Below are 17,883 nucleotides of genomic sequence, written 5' to 3' on the forward strand. Positions count from 1 at the left end.
ATGTATTTTTATTTTTTTTTATTCCATTTATTCATTTTTTTTCTGCTTATAAAAAATGTAAAAAATAAGGATGAATAAATCATTTCATGAATTCGCTCGATTATCAGTTCATATTATATAATAATAATAATAATAATTTAAAACGGACGATACATTAAAGTTATAAAAGAAAATATTTACGCATATATAAAAAAGTGATTTATAATTTACAATGAATTTAGAAAAATTCTGCCATTATTTACCAAAATTGGTATGTAATCTAATTAATCTGCAATATAGAGGTTAATGTTTGTAATTAAAAAATATTTTTTCTATATTTATAGGAACTTCATGCTCATTTGAATGGATCTTTAAGCACGGATACTTTAAAACAATTATACAAAATGCAAAATTCTGAATTAGGAAATTATGAAGATGTATTTATGGACACGAAAGATTTTTCATCGTTAGACGAGTATGAATAACAATATAAATTTTAAATTTTTAATTTTAAAATGTGTTATATTATTATTATATAAAAAATAATACTTCCTCTATAATTGTTTATAGATGCTTCAAAGTATTTGATATAGTACATTCATTGACAGTAACACCAGAGGCAATTTTTCATGCTACTTATAACACAATTAAAGAATTCCAAGATGATAATGTAATATATTTGGAACTTAGAAGCACACCTCGTGCTATTCCTGAGAAAATGTCAAAACAAGAATATATAGAAGCAATCATAAAAGCATTTGAGTAAATATAATTTAACTTAAAATATTTATCACTTTTTAAAAGTCAAAATATTAAGAAATTTTTAATTTAGATTATTTTGTAACTACAGAGTTTGCAAAATTGATTTTCCAAATATATTATTGAAGTTATTAATATCTGTTAATCGTAAACAAGGATATAAAGCAGCACAAGAAAACATAGAATTAGCAATAAATTTTATGAAGAAATATCCACAATATATTGTTGGACTTGATCTCAGTGGAGATCCAATGACGGGAAATATTTTTTTGAAGTTATTAAGAAAAGCTAGAATGGCTGGACTTAAAATAGCAGCTCATTGTGCAGAGGTGAAACTAAGTGAATATTTAAATTAAAATTAATTTGACTTTCTGATTAAATTAAATGTTTTTTCATTTATCTTATATAGATTTCGAATGAAACAGAAATAATAGATATTCTTGAATTTAAACCAGATAGATTAGGACATTGTACTTGTATTCATCCTACATTGCGAGGAACGAATAAATTATTTAATTTGCTTATTAATTCAAAAATTCCTGTAGGTAAGAATGAAAAAATTATATTAATTTAAAGTTTGCTACTTAATTTACACAGAAACATATTGAATATTTTGTGTTATTTATTTATTTTTTTATCTAGAATTGTGTTTAACTTCAAATGTTCAATGTAAAACTGTACCTACTTATGAATCTCATCAATTTAAATATTTGTTTGAAGTTGGTCATCCTATTTGTCTTAGTGTGAGTAAAATTGTTAACATTTATCGAATAATCAAATTTTAAAAAGTATATTTTATTTTTTAGACTGATGACAAAGGTATCTTTCATACATCTTTATCTCAAGAATATAAAATAGCTAGTTCAACATTTAATTTAAGCCGAGAACAACTAATAAAACTTTGTTTATCATCCGTACAATATGCTTTTGTTACATCAGAAGAAAAAGAAGTATTATTATCTAAGATCAAAAATTTTTATCGTAAAGAGTATAATATTAAAGATTGAAATTGTAACGAATATAATAATCTAATAAAATTAATAAAATCAAGATTTTATCAAAAAATACGAATGTTCTAAAACTATGAAATGCATTCGTAAATGCAGATATTATATTATAAGTATAACAAATTCAATCATAAAAGTAAGTAATAATAAAGTCAACAAATTTTAAAAATAATTTCTTTTTATACATATATATAAATATATATATATATATATATATATATATATAAATATATATAAATATTAGAATTTTATATAAATGTTAGAATTAAGAATTTTAATCGGTATAGTTATAAAAAAAAAAAATGGTAAAATAATTCAAATATCGGAGTAATTTCTTGAACGCATAAATTTTGCAGAGAAATATAAACAAAAAATACAAGAAGAAATAATAAAGGAAGGACATAGATAGATTAAAAATTGTGAAATTAGCATCATCTTTAGAATGGCGTAGATAAAACATAAATATAGATAAGAAGAATAAATAATAGAAGAATAGAGATAGGAGAAGAATAAGAATTAACAATCAACGCCATCTTAAGTATTCTATTTTATTTTTTATCTTTAACGACATGTCAATATTTCTATCCTTCTCTTATTATTTGTTCTTTTTTTCTTCTATACTTGCTTTGCAAAATTTATGCTCGAAATTTATGTTCGAAAGATAATCCAATATCTGATAACTTTTATTGTCTTCTTTTTTTTTTTTTTTTTTAACTTATTGAATAAAAATCTTAATCAGAATTTTTTCCAACTAATTTTATAGCTTGTTTCACTTCGATGTAACAAACAAAATTCTTATAAAGATTAACGATGTAAAAAAATACAGATGTTAAAAAAATATTATAATAGTATAAAGGTGAAATGAGATTATAGAACTATTGATATAAAAGTAACATCGATTTTATTCGTTATGATATTAATGGATTTACATGGATTTACAGATAGTTAAGTTGCTACTTACGGAGATTAAAATAGTTAAATGTCATCAGGAGTTCCATGTTTATTTTGTCAAGATTGAATGTAGTATATACAACATTTATAATAGTTATTACAATGTTATGCCTGTAAATGTGTATTCTTTTTTTATTTCGATATTGAAGAAAAAATTAGTAATACTTACAAGCCGGCATCGAACAGATAGTTCGATAAACGCTAACGATTATCTCCCTATCAAAATTACAATCGATCGATGAAACTATATATAATGTTGCACGTAATTTTTTTTGTTGCTCATTTTATGATCGATCTAATGATTTCATGTTCTCCATAATCAATTAAAAAAAATATGAAAATCGAATTTATTATCATATGAAAAAAAAAGATCGAAAAGTTAAAACGTATTGCCAAGTTTGCTTAAAGTTGCGATGAGAATATTTTCTTTTTTAATCTAGATCAAGCGTTTCAAATAAAAATGGGTCAATTTTTTACGATTACATAAAAAAATAGGGAGCAACAAGGATTCCTTTTTTATAATTTTGATGCGAACGTTCTGTTTTTTTTTTCTCTCCTTTTTTTTTTGTTCTTTTATTAGAACCGTTATTCGCTATCACGCCATAACAAGGTGATAATAGTAAATATGTAGTTGGATAATATACTAATAGTAGTAATAGGAATAATAGCAATATAGTCGTAATATTAATATTGACGATGATAATAATATCATTCTTAATAACCATAATAAGAAATTATTTCTACCATATATAATATTCGTCCTATATAACAGTCTTTTTGGCTAACCTTCGAACTATAAACAATAAAACAGTTTCTTCCTTCTCGATACCGCATCGTTATCAATATGAAAGTCCATCGAATAAGCCAACAACATCGTATTCACTTTCCAATATCCGTCTGACAAAAAGTGACAAAAAATTGTCCGCAAAATTCTTTCCTCTTACCTATCTTATGTACTTTGTATTACTGTCGCGCGTATTATTCTCTAATATCTTACCTCCGCTAAGTTTGTATCCTAACAACTATGACTAAGGATGCTTTTATTTTCATTCTGAACGCTTTGTGAATGCGCTTACCTTCTAAGGGGATAAGTTTTTTTTTTTTTAATTCTGTATGATTCTTCTGCGCGTTACATACTAAGCATTAATATAAAGTAAACGTTGTTATATTATACATTTATAATACGTGGGTGTTCAGCGTTTTCACAGTCCCGTTGGCTGCGGTATCGTTATTGAACTGGCCCTAGTCATCGAAACAACATGATTCTATCTATCGTTAGAAAAAAAAAAAAAAGAAAAAGAAGAACTTAAAGATCGACGATGCGTACGATAATAATAAAAATGCGAAATACGTAGTGCGAGCGAAACATTTGAATGCTACTCGGTTAAATGCTTTTATGATAATCGCTCGTACCTCTCGCGCATTTAATATAAAAAGAAAGAAAACAACGCGAAAACGTAAATAAAAAGTAAAAAAGGAAGAAACGAGTTGTAACGATCCGTCTTTTGCGTTCGTTCGTAATTTTCGTTTGATTTCGTGGAGTTAATCCACACGTATATCTTGTAAAAAGAGGAAGCAAACCATCACGTGTCGATACCGCCTGATTTTTTTTTTCTTTTTTTTTTACAAATCTGCCTACAACGAAAAGAAAGTAAAAGAAAATAAAAATTACTCGTGCGTATAATATAAAAATCACGATACATAATATCTTTTTCTCTCTAATGTCTAACAGTAATAATCAATAATTAATAATAATTATAATTATAATAATGGCGTATCTTCTTGTAAACTGTCGCACTGAGCTCTGTCCCTTTTGCGAAAGAAAAATGTATTCGAATGACTATGTACATATACTTAACGAACGAGCAACAAGATGGACATTTGTCTATGTATATAAGAAGATGTGTGCATATACGTATGTGTATGAATGTGTATGTGTATATATATATATATATACAGAATTAAACACTCGACATTATTACTTTGATTTGACATAGATATTATTATCTGATTATCTAATTAAAAATATTTCGAACAACGAGATGAATTTATTTTTCTTACGGAGAAGGAAAGTTGAAAATTAAATTATCTTTTTTAAATGAAATTATATATTTTTTATATTAAAAGAGAAAAAAAAATAATAATAATTAATAAAATCGATCAATATAATAAAAAAATATGATTCCATTAAATGCAAGAATAAGGCGGTTTTTTATATTTTCACGTACAAAAGTCTCAATACCATAAAAATTTATTTCGAAATTTATATTCGAAATTTTTATCCGAAATATTTTTTTCTTATAAATAATAATAATATTAATGTAAACCATCGATTATATCATCAATCGCTCAATCCTGTATACCGTGATACGATTGGTGAACTCATGTGCGCGTGTGTGAGTGCGTTGAAGAATGATAGAAGTGTGAATTTTGTGTGCACAAATACATATGTACACACACCTGCTTTTTTACATTCGCGGTGATATCGAGTTAATATCGTGGTAAAAAGTTATAACAAATATACACACACGCATGCTGATTTAAAACGCTATAATAAAATAACGAAAGAAGACTGATTTCCCGAACAGAGGGACAAGAGAAAAAAAGAAAAGAAAAGAAAAGAAAAGAAAAGAAAAGAAAAGAAAAGAAAAGAAAAGAAAAGAAAAGAGAAGAGAAGAGAAGAAAAGAAAAAAGAAAAGAAAAGAAAAGTAAGGAAGAAAAGAAAAAAAACTAAAAAAAAAATAATCAAACGCCGCTCAAATCTCGAGAAATCAGCATCAATAAATAAGTTAAGATGTTTTGATTCGATGATTGACGAAAGAAAGAAAGAAAGGAAGAAAGAAAAAAGGAAAGAAAAAAAAAAGAAAAAAGACAAATGATCGATCCGGTTCGGAAGTTCGTTACTCAAAAAACGGTTAATCTATTTGGCCGAGTGCTTCCAGTCAAGATTCTTCGAAGAAAATTCTTTCCGCTCTAGTTCAACCGTACAAGTATCGTTATTTTCACGTGTATCCCCCCTCCCCCCTTTCCTAATCATATCATCGGGTTGAACGAAAGGAAAGACAATGCGAGATTGAGAGGTCCTCCGACCGATAAACCAAGTCTTTACACCCTTCATACCGCTATCCTCGATTCTTTGTTTAATATTGCTCCTACTTATAACCGACGCGAGGGAGTGTGTCCTATAGAGCTATATTCGCGGTTGACGATTCGTTGAGCGTTCACGAGACTACACTCCGCGACGGTTTCGCGTTGTTGTTGGTGGACGCTGTACTGCTCGTGGACCTACTGTCACTTTGAGCGAACAGAACACCTTGATACATCACTCCGTTCAGCTCCATACTGACTACTAAGGAATTGTCACCGTTTCTACCATCACCTGGAAAAGAAAAGGAATCTCGTCATTGCGCTGAGGGAGAGAGAGAGAGAGAGAGAGAAAAAGAGACGTTGGACGTTTCTTACCTCGATTTGAAATTTTAATGTGCGTGCCCAGAGTAGCCGGGGCGTTCTTCTCGGGCGGACTGTCCTCATCCGAGAGTAACCTTTTAGCGGGAGGAGGTCCAGGTGCGACGGTCAGTTCCGTATCCCTTTTGACTTGCATACTGCCACCCGAAGATGGTGAACTTTGCCTGGCTGGTGAGGATACAGGCGATGACCTGCAAAAGAAGGAACTTGTTTTGGGAAGGTTAAGAAAAAGAAAGAAAGAAAACGGAAAGGGACGAAAAGCGAATTAATATAATTTAAACTTACCTAAGCCCAAGATCAAGAGCTTCCCTCTGAGGTTCGGGGCTGGAGGCCGGAGGTAGCGGGGAATGAGACGTTTGAGGCGATATAGGGGGTTGGTGGCCAACCCCTGGATACAAGGTGTTGTTGTTGTACATGTTCCACAAGGTCAATCGTGACATTTCGAGGGCGCTGAACGCCCCGTCTCTCGACGGCGTCGAGGACGGGGGAGATGCGCTACCCGGCCGGTGTCCCATCGGTGGCGGTGTGCCGCTTCTCAATTCCTTATTCAACAGTTTTACGTATTCCACCATGCGTGCTTCGAATTCGGATGGCGCCATTCCGGGTATAGGGCCTAGGGCAACGGACAATACGGTTCAGAGTCCACGTTCACGGGCGAACGCGAGATATTGGAAGATGGTCGATCTCGAAAGCGGCTGAATGTTCGAAGGTGCAGTGGAATTAAAAGGGCGGCGGAGAAGGAGGGAACAGGAGTCCGTGGGAGAGCAGCCGGTAATCGAGAAATTGGCGCAGCGTCGACAAATCGTGTCTCGAGAGCCCGCTCGTTTCGACGTCTCGACAAATGACTTATCCAAATTGCGGTTTTGCTACTTGTCCGTCCGCGCTGCGTATATACCACGTCTCTCCCCTCCCCTCGGCCTCGCCTCAACCTTCGACTATTGTTCTCGCCCGACGAGGGAGACGTTTATCGAGGCGGAGAGCGGCGAGAGTACAGTCGGTGGTACGTGGAAATGGAAATCGGAGGGGCGGCGCGAATGCGAGCGAGAAGGGTGATGGCGATGGTGGTGGTGGTGGTAGGAGAGCGAAATTGGTGCGATGTCGGGTGAAAGGGTGGCGAAACGATGGTGGTAGTAGGGGCGAGAAGGAGGAAGAAAGGGGTAGGGAAGTAGGAATGCTCGTTAGCGAGAGTCATCCGTTAACGCCTGTCTCCCGGAGGATCGTATAATCAATTACGGCTCCTTCGCTCTCGCATCATCATCTCCGGGGAGGCCTGGAACCCTAACTACCGATTTAAAATAAACCCACTCCCCTCCCTATCATCTCTTTTCCCGCCTGTCTCGCTCCCTCCACGCTCCATTTCCTCCATTTCCGGCAGGCTTCGTTTCGCCACGGAACAGAAGGGAAGAGGAAGGGGAGAGAGAGCACTCCCTCGCCCGTTCTTTTCGCGATTTTCGCAAATTTGATGGCGGAGGGAAGAAGATAGGGGCGCGCGCGCAGTTGCTGCACTGACCTGCATTCGGTGGTTGTCCCGGTAGTCCCTGCGAGTGTTGAGGATGGTGTGGGTGATGTGGCAATGGAGTGTGCGCAGCGCTGCCATTTACCAAAGACTGTGATCCGTGGTGCTGGCCACCAGCCGCAACTGCTGTGACCAAAGATAACGGAGACATTTGCGCGTGCAACGCCAACGAGTTGGGCGTGTGGGGGTTCCTTTGAACGAGGCTCTCGTTCGTCGTGCTGCCGCTTGCCGCGTATGTCCCGTAGCTGCTTCGTCGTCCCTCGCGTCGATTTCCATCGATTGCCGCTTGCAACTCTGCGGGTGTCGACAGTCGTCTCTTCTCGCATTCGTACGGGTATAAGTATTTCATGTACCTGCAAAGGGGGAGAGGAAGAAAAGAAGAAAAATGAAACGAGAAAAGAAAAAGGAAAAAAGCCACGTCGCGTCGAGAAAGCGGACGTGTTTGATTTTCCGCTCGCGGACCGTTATCGCTCGCTTTCTAAAACAATATTGCTTTCTTCAAGGTGGACAGAGTCGAGTTCGAGTCGAGTCGTTGCGTCGTCGAACGAGACGATTCGTCGGCTTTTTTTTCCCTAAGCGGAATAAAAACGCGTAATTAACGCATTGTCCTCGCGGAGGAGGCGGAGGAGGACGGTTCGCTGAACGCGAAATTGGCAAGGCACGACTCGATGTACGTGTGCACGTCGCGCGATGCGCCGCTTAATTTAATCCCGCGTCTAGAGCGTGCCTCGCTCGGTCGAGTTTAATGCTCGACCAGGCCCCGCTAATTGCACCTGAACGATGTCGTCGTACGCGACAGATGAATCGTTGTTGGAAACGGTTCATAAACAACGCGCTAACTTTGTTGTTTACCGGTCTCTCGTCGAAATTATATATATATATATATACAAGAGTGAGACATGAAAAATTTACTTGGAATTTCTATCTCGGGACAGGATCGGAAAAAGAAGAAAGAAAGGTATCGCGACGCTTCTAAACGAGCGTGAGGGAACGAATTGGCAAAGGGGTGGCAACAGAACCGAGAGATTCGTAAATATTTTTATTTTATCGAAGGTAGACGAAAGAAAGAAAGGTTGGGCCGTTGCGAAAGGTGGCAGCAGATCGACTGACGCTCGCACACACTTTCGTGGATAGACATATTGCGAGAACCGCGGCCTATAATTCGCGCAGGGATCGTTCGATTTTTACGATTGTCTGCCAGACTGCGGCCGAACTAACCCTTCGGCCCGGCTCTTTCCTCCTCCTCCTCCTTCGTTTCTTCGTCTTCTTGTTCTCCTTCTTTCCACGCCCGTTCTCCCTCGACGACGAACCTCGAAAACTCGGTGTCTCGTGCGTGCAGACCACTCCGCTATAACCCCGTAATAGTTCCCCAGGTGTGCGCGTGCTTCCACTATAAATCTCTCTTTCCGGGTGATTCGATTCGATTCAAAATTTTAACCCCCCCTCTCTCTCTCTCGTTCATTTCCACGGAAAACGAAACCTGGTTTCGACCGAGAATTTCCCGTCCACGAAGAAGAAGAAGAAGGATCGACGACAAGGGTTAATTTCAAAGACGCGAGAAACGAGTACTTCGCTTCGTTGTTGGCACGAGTTTCCACGAGTTTCACGAGCTTGTCGACTCTCCCGAGATTCTAACAACTTGTAACACGCGGTCGTCGAAGCGTTTCGCGAAAATATCGGATCGTCCACTCTCTGGGCCCGGTTATATTGCCGTTCGTTTGGCCCGTTGCTTCCGTCAAATTTGTCGGAGATGAAACGCGGCGCGTTGAAATGGGCACAATGGAAGAGGAGTGCGGTCGATCCCTGTGGCGCGCGCGCGCCTCCCTCGCGGTATAAATAATTACACGTTGAAGGCGCGTGGCTCGATATAGTCGTGTATAGGCACCGCGATACACTCTCTCTGGTAGCCGCCGTCTCCCTTTACAATTTCGTTTCCTCCGTCTGTCCCTGTCCCTCCGCCTGGGGATAACCGGTTGCCGGAATGATGGATGCGCCGGCGTCCCGACGTTCCGTCGCGCGTCACGCACCGCCCGTTCCAGGGTTATTTTCACGTGTGTGATTCGAGAGAGAGAGAGCATCGCGCAAGTGTAATTCACAGTTTTGGGCCCCCAACGCGCGTCGCGCTCCGCTTCGCGGACATCTTCTCCATCTGTTTCCCGCCGCGCATCAATTTTCCCTCCATTTTTCCCTACGAGATTACTCTGCGGTTCCTCCGATATTTGGGTAAATCTCTACGCATTACGTAAGCGCGATTAACCTCGCGAGAGATGAACCAGCTGTTCAATCCCAGATGCGAGATATAATTCGTCGCCGCGATGAAAAATTCATCCAATAACACGAATCGGCCGTCAAATTTATATCAACGCATGAAAGCTGGCGTGTAAATGTCGAACGTTTTGGATTCGAGGAGAAAAACGCATTGAGAGAGGAAGAGAGAGATTTTTATTTCGATCAGGTTCGAAGGGAGGAAGAGCGAGGAGGAAAGCCGTGTCGACTTCCTTCCTTCCTTCCTTTCTTTCTTCCTCCGGCAGGTGACGAATGGGGTTAACCGGCACGAGCCGGTCGCCTTCTCTCTCTTCCCCTCTCTCTTTCTCTCTCCCTCGTCCGGCAGATCTCCGCCTCGTTTCCACGGTTTTGAGCGCTCGCGAGCGTCCATGTATTGTGATCCCCCCGGCCGAGGCCTCTTCTTTTGTGGACCGCGTTCCGTATATTTTTGTTTCGCGGAGAACACGCCGTTCCTGATACAAGCCGCCATCTTAAGCACACAAACAGTTTGCCCGCTCGCGTTTGCCAGCGGTAATGATGATAGTACCGTTTCCCAAACAACGGAAGGCGTACGTATCGCCCTTTGATGTCTCCCTTCTCCACTTACTTTCCTCCCGATTTTCATTCTCTATCCACGTCTCGATCGATCTCCTTCTTCCAAAAAATCTTCTTACGAAAGAAAAAGAGAGAAAGAGGGAAACGATCGATCCGTGGAGAAAGGAGGAGGAGGAGGAAGAAGAAAAGAAACGAAAAAACGATCCCGGAAGGGACTCGGTGTTCCACTCATCCGTCATCCCGGTGCGGAGATTTGACGAGGTTTGGTCGACGATGAAATTCGTGTATGCCGAATCAGCGACAACGGTGCGACGGTAGAGCGCGGTGTAGCGCAGGGTCCCGGATGAGAAACTTCAACGATCTACTTACTGGGTACGCAGAGTAAATGCGGCGGAAGTGATACTAGATGGTAAATGTAGGCCTTTGATGATTTCTTGCCAGAGTTTCTTGTTGATCACGTCAACGAGGCCACCTCTCGCTATCACCAAATTGTACAATTCATACAGATCCAGTACTGATTTCGCCATGATCGGCAGTCGATTGATGGGCGTTCCTGAAATCAAGATAATTAAGCAAGTGGGGGGAAGATAAATAAGACGAGAGAGAGAGAAGAGACGGAGGGATAAGGGGAAAAAAAGAGAAGGTATCCATCAAGTTCGAGGCGAGCTCGGGAATTCCAAGTTTATCCGTCACGTGACCGCTTTCGGCCGCATTTTCGACGATGGTTCTCGCGGGAATGTTGCACCGCGCTCCAACTTTACGAGGTTTGTCCAAGGCTTGCAGCGAGGGGGGGCGTTAACAAGAGCAGTAACGAATTCGTAACGATCACGCGAACGCGGCTGCTTTTACGATCTCCTTACTCGTCGTGTATCGTAGAGCTAGTGTATATATATATATATGTACGTATATAAAGAAAGAAAATGGAAGAAAAATGGATTTTAAAGAAGAGAGGAAGGGGAAGGGGGGTGAGAAATGAGGGTCGTTCAAACGGAACGGGTGAAATGGATCGATCGGCGTGGATAATCCGGTGAATATTTTTTCACGCGACCCGACCGCGTGCAAAATCGCAATTATATCGAAATTATCGCAAACTCGCTCGCGCGCCAACAACGAACGAGCCTTTTACGAGCTTTTACGCGAGTTTTAATCGGTACTTAAGATAACGCGGTGGAATCGCGCCGGACGCCAAGGAAAACTATAACTACCGCTTTCATAAATCGAGGAAATTAATTTAAAATAGTTGAAAGTTGTCACAATCAATACCGATAACGCGACGAAAATTTCGTCGTACGAAACGAGCGCCGTCAATGGCCACTCGACAATTCCGTCGTCGAGCGTTACGAGGCTGTTCGATCCGTGTTAACGGGGTGTTAACAAGTTTTGCGACTATCTCAACGCGGTCCGACAACGCGTATGTAAACGTCAAGTTTACGAGTATTGCTGGTGCGGTTGATCCGTTCGTTGTTCCCGTAAATACGGGTTCATGGGCGAGAATAATCGAATACGTCCAACGAATCCTTTGATCGAATTTTCAATTTCACGAGACCTACGATCTCGTTCCTCTTTTTTTTTTTCTTTTCTTTCCCTCGTCGATTCGAAAAGGAAAAACGCGAAGCAGAGAGAACGGGAAGGAAGAAAAAAGGAAGAGAGAGAGAGAGAGAAGAATATTCTCGCGATGCCTCGGCCGACGTTCGCACTAAACACATAATTCCAGCTCGATTTAAAGTCACGCGAAAATTCACCGGCAACCGTTGTACATCGCGTGGTGGTAGTCTTACCGGCTCGAAGCCGGTAAATTTTACGAGTTTGTCCAGAGGTTCGAGTTAACGGGGCGTTAACAAGGGCAATACTCGTGACTATCGCGCGTGCGAGCTCTCCTTTGCGGCTCTTTACGAGCTCGCCAACGATTCTTCGTACGAAACACCTTGCTGCAAAACAGCGGAATCGGCAACAACGACGGCGACCACGCGGATGACGACGATGAAGACGAAGACGAAGAGGACGAGGATGACCAACATACCCCGAGGAGAGACATGGCAAAAAGAATAATAACGAGAGCGGGCAACAACGTCCCGGTATCTCTAATAATAACAGCGAACTCGCGCTACTCGAGCCGAGTTTTCCCTTTGACAGGAGCTAAGCTACCAGCGACGAAAAAAGAAAGAAGAGAGCTCTTTAATATATATAACTCTCTCCTTTGATCCCTCCCTAATCGCAACGATAGTAATTTCATTATTCGTTATTCGTTCGAGGTAGAAAATTTCTCCCGATTACACGCGAATTGAATTATATTGCTCTGCATTGCTCTGCATTCCCCTCCTCCCCCATTTCACGGTTAAAGTCGAAGAGACGGAGGATCGATCGGGCGGCTATCGCTAGCGGTGGCATCGTATCGGTGGATCGTTTATCCGCCATCGAGAAGGACGAAGGGGGCTGCCGCCATTCCCGGCCTCGAGAGTGGAGGCAATAAAACGTTGCAGGCCGGGGTAGGGGAACCGGCAATTTCGGGCTATCGAGCGTGGTCCCTCCAGCTTTATTATTGGCCCTGCAATTATTGTTGATATACGCGCAACCCGGCAACCCAGGCATAATGTTCCTATATAGGGCGCGGCGATAAAACCTGGCCTCGCAAAATGGCGCCCGATTCTTCCCTGCCTCCTATCCTCCTCGCGTCCGCTGCAACGAACGGAGCCTCGCGGACTCCGAACCCCCTTTCGTCGCCCCATCCGCGTGCATCCACGTATCTCGTGCTTTTTCTTCGCTCCCTGTGCTCCTCCACAAATCATTCCCCGCGCGCGCGCGTTGTTCCCCTTCGAGGAAAATGGCCGGTTCGCTGCTCCTCGCCGCTCTCTCGCTCGCTCCATATAGCCGGGGAATAAATTCGAGAGCTCGCCTTAAACTTTGAGCAGGCGGCGGGAGAGATCCTTGCCCTCCCTCTCGTTCCTCCGAAAAAGGAAAAGGAAAAAGGAGAGAGAGAGAGAGAGAGAAAAAGCGAGGAACGGAATCGAGAGATGGATAATCGAGCGTAGTATGGATACGTTCGAGTATACCTCTCCTTCCAGAGGAGACGATACCAGAAGAGAAGAAGGTGTGGAAGTCGACGGGAGGAATGGGTCTCATTGTTCGACAGGAATCTAGCGGCGAAGGGGGAAGACGAAGAAGAAGATACGAAGATAAGTAGAAAGAAATGGCGAGGGGAAAAGAAAACGGGGGGGGAGGAGAGCGAGAGAGCGCGCGCGCGAGAGAGAGAGCGGGAGGAGAAGGAGGGAAGGAGTGAAAGGAAGAGAGAGAAGAAGCATTTCAGGATGCGATTACGACTTTTCTTGGTAGGGCGTCCAATCAGCAGTTATTTTTATAATGGCCGCCGCCACCGCCGCCACTGCGGCCGCGTCCCGCCGTTGTATTCGAGCCGTAGCGAGCCGCAATGGTGGCCATTGCATGCTCGCTCCGACCAGTCAAAGTAGCCATTCGACGTGGCGTACAGGCGTTATGTACCTATCGGTGTAATACATAATTCTCGCCGCGCTTCGTTGGGAACCGAGGGTACCGAGCGTGTACAACACCACCACCATACGAGCCATCCGACTGTCTCCGTCCACTGCTCGCGTATCTGCCTCTTATTACCTGTCCGCCGCTATTTCCTAACGAAACTCTCGTTTCGGGAGCGTTCTTCCCGAGGAAGAAACCTCTAATTTTTCCTCCGTCCACGGCTATCAGTCTTCTCTTTCCTAATCCATATTCACCAGAGATAACGCGCCGAGTATACCTCCTCCTCCACTTTCCTAACTCGTTCATTTTTCTTTCCCCCCTCAACGATTGGGTCAGTTCTACGCATCCCCACGAAACTCGGAGGACTAACATTCGTCGACTAACGAAAGCGAGCTTCTTCTTCTCTCCTTCCCCTCCGTTTCCATCGGAACGCGATCGTGCGGAATGGTCGACGCGGCGCACACCTCCGGGCCCCTCTCGATACCCTCGCCCACCACGGTGGGGGTAATTGGTATAGGAAACAAAATGTTGCGTTTTACGAGTTATCGCGAAGTATATTGGGCGGGCAAGATTGGCGGGCCGAAGAAGGAGTGCCCGATCTAATAACGATCGGACTATGTCGGAGGCCTTTATTAACCGACGCAGAAACTGCGACCCGGCTACGCGCCCGCTTTAAAACCCCCTTTCGGGACAAGCGCGAAACGACTTTTCCCGGAATCTCGCGTGACCACGGCCCTCCAATCTATCCAATATCCAATGCTGCGATATAACCCCTCCCCAATATATGTGTGTATATATATATGTATATACATAGGTCGATTTGTTATCGATGCCGATTGCACCCGCCGAACCGTGTTATTTGCCGGCATAAAGGAAAAATGGAAAAGCGGTGGACGATTCGAACAGCGTAATTGGCTTGGTTCGGTAATCGTTCCCATTGGGGGACGAAACGCGGCGCGAACAAGCCGATATCGATTTTAGATAGACGGATGGACAGTTTTTTCCTCCCCCTCCCTGAAAAGATCCCGAACGTTATTTCGATCGCTTGTAAATACCGACGAACGAAACGAAACCGCTACTTTCAACGCACGGTTTACGAGCTAATTTGTGGCGTTGCGGCGCGCAGCAATGGTATCCGAAGAGAATCGAAACGTCTCCCTTCGAAACTATTCGTTCGGGAACATTTGGGGAGAGCTTAAAATAGCGTCACACTCCAATTACGCGTCCAATATTGCACTCACCGAAAATGAGAAACCCTTTTTCTTTTCTTTCTTTTTTTTTTTTTTAATTAACACGACTTCTCGTATCGAGCGCGTGATACACGCTCGCCGATAATCCCGTCCCTCCTCGTCCGACGCGGACGAAGGAGAGAGAGGGGCAGGGGTGGAAACGGAGCCGGGAAGGAGAGTGGAAGGACTTTGTTCGTGGGTGAACGGTTTAACTTTGTTAGCGGCCGGTATTATCGGACGGACGAAAAAGACCGGGATTGGCATTGCGAAGAATAGCCGGGAGGGGGTGGAGTTTCATATGAAATACACGCGACATTTACTGCCTCCACCGGCTGGGGCCCCTGCAAAGACGCAAACGCATTATAAATAGAACTTTCTCTCTTTCTCGCTCTCGCCCACCCCCGACCCCGGAGAGGTGCCGTGCCCTCTCTCCTCCCCGAACCCTCTCTCTCCCTTCCCCACGCTCCGAGGCTCCAGCCCTTCCAGCCCTTCCGCCGGGCCACCAACAGATCGAGAAAGGGCTCGAGGGAAGGAGGGAGGGAGAGGGAGAGAGAGAGAGAAAGAAAGAGAGAAACCAGCCGCTACAATCCGCTTTATAATCTTGTTAGGATTTCGCGGAAATATTGGCATAATTTACGATCCGTCTTAGCCAAGTTAACTGTCAAGGGAGTCGCGATGGAGCGTGGAGAGGCGAGGGGGGAGGGGAGGTTGCGACGTGTTTCTCGCTTTTGCCACGCCAAACGCGAGTCGCGCACACGTTTGTGCCTCTTCCATCCGATTATATATACTTTTTTTCCTTTCCTCCTTCTCTTTATTTCTCTCCCTGCAAATTCTCCACATGTGGATCCATCCATCTTTGGAAAAAAAAAAAACCGATCCTCGTTACAAATCGTCAATTGCCAAGATTTAAGGGAAAGATCTCGATCTCTGTGGAACAATCGGCCGACCGATTTTTAGATGGAAAAAGAAGAAAGAAAAAAGAAAAGGAGAATTTCGTTGGTTCGAAGAGGAGGAAGTGGGAGGAAAAGATTGAAATTCTAATCGAATTGGCATTGTCTCATTGGAATCGGAATCGGTCCGGAAACGGAGGTGGCTTGGCTATGGCGCGCATTGATCTCGATGTAACACGAGCTCGAGTGGGATTATCGCCCTATGGGGGCAATTCTGTCGTTGGTAAGAGCCTCTCTATCGAGGCATCGAAATCTCCCCGACTAAAATAGAAGCAACCGTAGGCCACTTGTTGCTCGGTCGATCAAATAATTGTATCTCCTCCGGTGGCATGGCAACCCCCCTCACTGCCGGGTGTGGCTTATAATTCGTGCGTGGCAGCGCCCTTCTTCTCTCTCTTTCTCTCTCTCTCTCTATGCTCTATAATCCAAGGGAAACAAATCTTTTATATCGGCGCGGTGCGAGCGAAGGGGCTTCCTAATTTCCTCCCCCTCTCGCCAAATATCTCCCCCTTCTTCGAAAAGCTCGTTCGATATCTAACTCTAACTTCCTCCTCGAATCGATCACATCTTCGTGCTCTTCTCGAAATATCCATTTAAAATGATCGTTACAATAATTCGTAATAGTTTCACGAGTTGGAAGAAGAAATTCCTCGAGAAGCTTTCTTAATTCCAAAGGCGTAATAATAAGATTGCTCGCGAATGGCGCTTGGAGGAGGATAGAAAAAAAGAAAGAAAAAGAAAAAGAAAGAAAGTCGTTGCAGGAATTTTCGAAAAATCAACGATATTGGTGGGATTGCGATCGATATTGTCGGAAAAGAAATCGTGCGATCTTATATAATTCAACGTTGGCGTTCTCGACATTCGTTTCGGCGAGGCGGCTGTCGACCGGGCGAAATTAATATCCGCGCCGAATCCTATTCGTTCTAGTTCGCGTTTCCTCGCGAGGATGATGCGAACGCGGATCAAGAGGATCACGGAGGACAGACGAAACAAGATTCGAGGGCGTGGCGCGCGAGCGCGCGCCAACGAATAATTCCACCTCGTCCGTCTTCGTCCATTCGTCTCCTCGCTTCGCCCATTCGTCGCCCTTTCGACTCTTCTTTCTCTTCGTCGTACGCGGTGGAGGACGACCTGGGTGGGCCCGAACGATGACTCGCGACCTATATCGCGCCCGTTTTTTCTCGCCCGGCCGACGATCGAATCTTCCAACACGAACATTTCGCTCGAGCACATTGGATTCGGCTCCTCGACCGCTTTTCGATAGAAATTTTTCCACGGGATCAGCGGCCTTCGTCGCGTCTGCGAAGAGACGGACGAAAAGACGGAGAAAAGGAGGAAGAAGAATAAGAGGAGGAGGAGGAGAAGCACGTCGACGACGACGAAGGCGAGGATGGGCGGCTGTCCGGAGACGAATGACGGTCGTCTCGGCCGCGATCGCGACCACGGAGGATCGACGAAGGGTGGGGGAGGAGTTGGGTAGCAACGGTTGCCAACAATGTGGCCGAGGTTGGACGCGACGTAAAACGTGGTACGTAACGGTTGAGGGGGAAAAGTGGAGATTTGGAGGGAAAAGGTGAAAGAAAAATGTATGGAAAGTAAAAAGCGTGTGAAGCGTGTTGAATCCTGGACGGAGGGGGATCGGCGAGGAATCGGTAATTGGAAAGGAGCGACAACGAATCGGGCGAGAGGATTCGTAGCGAGTTCTCGAGAATCGAAGA

At 43.1% G+C, this 17,883-nt stretch overlaps 2 protein-coding genes across 7 annotated transcripts in view; one reads left to right on the plus strand and one right to left on the minus strand.

The window, feature by feature from the left end:
• The first annotated feature begins 61 nt into the window (after positions 1-61).
• Positions 62-4,001, plus strand: LOC108002737 (adenosine deaminase-like protein). 2 transcript variants are annotated; one of them, XM_017064567.3, is made up of 7 exons: positions 62-250; positions 324-454; positions 550-741; positions 830-1,067; positions 1,148-1,283; positions 1,381-1,481; positions 1,545-4,001. In XM_017064567.3, exons 1-7 carry the CDS (start codon positions 212-214, stop codon positions 1,743-1,745), a joined length of 1,038 nt encoding a protein of 345 aa, XP_016920056.2. In that variant the 5' UTR covers positions 62-211; the 3' UTR covers positions 1,746-4,001. The 2 variants fall into 2 exon arrangements, with proteins under 2 accessions (XP_016920056.2, XP_028525005.2); XM_028669204.2 differs by having other exon boundaries at positions 108-250; positions 812-1,067.
• Positions 2,630-17,883, minus strand: part of LOC108002943 (protein dead ringer) — an 84,385-nt gene continuing 69,131 nt past the window's right edge. For 3 of the 5 annotated variants that reach the window (XM_062071550.1, XM_062071554.1, XM_062071551.1), the window contains 5 exons: positions 10,867-11,050; positions 7,672-8,030; positions 6,447-6,774; positions 6,159-6,367; positions 2,630-6,075 (listed from right to left, as the gene is read on the minus strand). In XM_062071550.1, the coding sequence (XP_061927534.1) occupies positions 5,918-6,075; positions 6,159-6,367; positions 6,447-6,774; positions 7,672-8,030; positions 10,867-11,050 (1,238 nt within the window). In that variant the 3' untranslated portion in view covers positions 2,630-5,917. The remainder of the gene's footprint in view (positions 6,076-6,158; positions 6,368-6,446; positions 6,775-7,671; positions 8,031-10,866; positions 11,051-17,883) is intronic. The other 2 variants (XM_062071553.1, XM_062071552.1) reach the window with 1 other exon arrangement.

Source organism: Apis cerana, linkage group LG2 (assembly GCF_029169275.1).
Source record: "Apis cerana isolate GH-2021 linkage group LG2, AcerK_1.0, whole genome shotgun sequence".
NCBI classification, from domain to species: Eukaryota; Metazoa; Arthropoda; class Insecta; order Hymenoptera; family Apidae; genus Apis; species Apis cerana.

Bases quoted from the DNA above. Each gene is read 5' to 3' on its own strand.
- LOC108002737 (XM_028669204.2), top strand. From the start codon at position 212: ATGAATTTAGAAAAATTCTGCCATTATTTACCAAAATTG. The intron at 1,068-1,147 runs GTGAAACTAAGT...TATCTTATATAG, and splicing joins TAGCAGCTCATTGTGCAGAG to ATTTCGAATGAAACAGAAAT. The intron at 1,284-1,380 runs GTAAGAATGAAA...TTTTTTATCTAG, and splicing joins TAATTCAAAAATTCCTGTAG to AATTGTGTTTAACTTCAAAT.